Genomic DNA, 1747 nt, shown 5'->3' with positions numbered 1-1747 from the left:
AAAAAAAAAAAAAGAAAGGGTAGAAAAATAATTAATGATATTAGACAGTTTGTTAAGAAAGAAGAGATTATAATGCGAAAAAAAAGAAGGGGTGAAAAATAATTAATAATATTAGACAATTTGTTAAGAAGAAAAAAAAACAAAATTAAAAGAATTATTGCATATTCATTATGTAAACATTATTCATAACTTATTTATTGATTAAAGTAAAAACATTTCGAATGCTACCATTAACATTGATATTGATATTTAATAAAATCATAACTCTATTATATAATCTTAAATATAATAGAATTATGATTCATTTTAATTTTAAATTTTAAATTATTATACAAAAAAATAAATGTGGAATTATTATGAGAAAACAAAAAGTTTGTTCCAAATTATGTTTCTATTTTTTCTTTCATAATTTCTACAACTGTCAAATTCAAATTATTAAATAAAAAAATAATTAATTGCCATCGAAAAAGTTCAACTATATTATATATTTGAAGTTAAAATTCATAAATTATAATTAGAAAATTTTGCTAAACTTTCAAGCTTAAATTACTAAAATAACAATAATTTTCAACTACTAATTAAATTAATTGATGAAAAAAATATATATAAGGAAATAAATTTGTGCATTTTCTAACAAATGTTTTAAACTTGAGCAACACTTTTTGTAAATGTTGTTGTAGGAATGTTTAATGTTCCAGCACTTGTTGCTATTATTGTTGTTGTTGTTGTTGCTGTTGTTGTTGTCGGTGTTGTTGTTGTTGCTGTTATTGTTGTTGCTGTTATTGTTGCAGCATATTGTTCATTGTTGTATGATGTTGTATAATTATGATATTGTAATCGTTGAGAAATATCCAATGGTGTTCCTATAAATTTACTTAAATTTATATCTTTTTTCGCAAAAAAAAAAAAAATCCATAAATAATTCATAAAAGTAAAAAAAAAAAAGTAAAACTAACTTTATTTTATTATATCATTCCATATATTTATTATCAATTTTTTCACAAATCAATTTAATCTAATAAATTTAATCATTTTGTTAATTTAATCATTTAATCAATTTTTAATATTTTAATCAATCTAAACATTTAATCAGTTTAACCATTCGATCGATCTAATCATTTTTTTTTTTAAACTGATTTTCTTTTTAACTCATTTTTGAACCAGTTTTTTTTTTTTGAACTACTTTTAAACCAAATTTTTCTTTGAAGTAATTTTTTTTTTCAACTTATTTTTATGCTAATTTTTTTTTCAACTCATTTTGATACTAATTTTCTTTTGAACTAATTATTTTTTCTTTCCTTTGAATACATAACTCATTAATTATGCATATTTATTTAAACAAAAAACTTTAAACTTCAGCACAACCTTTTTGCTGCAAATTTAATTTAAAATGTTATATTACTTTTTTCATTTTTCTTTTTTTTTTATCACTAATTAAATATAGTTATATGCATGATTAGTTCAAAATTTTTGATTCAAATTCTGAAAAAAGAAAAGAGGCAAAAAAATATCATAAAATAAACTTCGCTTTTTAATATCGCCATTAATTTGAAGACCAACTCGTCTTGGTTCATGTTCCATATCCATTGATATTGAGACATGATCTTGTTTGAAGATATCATTGGATTTTATTCTGTACTGCTCTTTCCCATATGAATGATTTGTTTCTAATATTATAAATCCTTTTTTTTTTTTTTTTTATTTTTAGTTAAGTTAAATTTTAATTTAATTAAAAATTAAAAAATTT

General features: G+C 19.8%; 1 protein-coding gene across 1 annotated transcript; it reads right to left on the bottom strand.

Annotated features, from left to right (window-relative positions):
• Positions 1-642: 642 nt before the first annotated feature.
• On the bottom strand, positions 643-863 carry LOAG_19000 (hypothetical protein; the record flags this gene model as incomplete). Its single annotated transcript, XM_020451659.1, has 1 exon — positions 643-863. A coding segment is annotated over one exon (221 nt), but the record flags the coding sequence as incomplete, so codon positions are not given.
• Positions 864-1747: the final 884 nt, after the last annotated feature.

Source organism: Loa loa, assembly GCF_000183805.2.
Source record: "Loa loa unplaced genomic scaffold supercont3.869, whole genome shotgun sequence".
Taxonomy (NCBI): Eukaryota; Metazoa; Nematoda; class Chromadorea; order Rhabditida; family Onchocercidae; genus Loa; species Loa loa.
The sequence above is the reverse complement of the archived record's forward strand: the minus strand, read 5'-3'. Positions and strand labels throughout refer to the sequence as shown.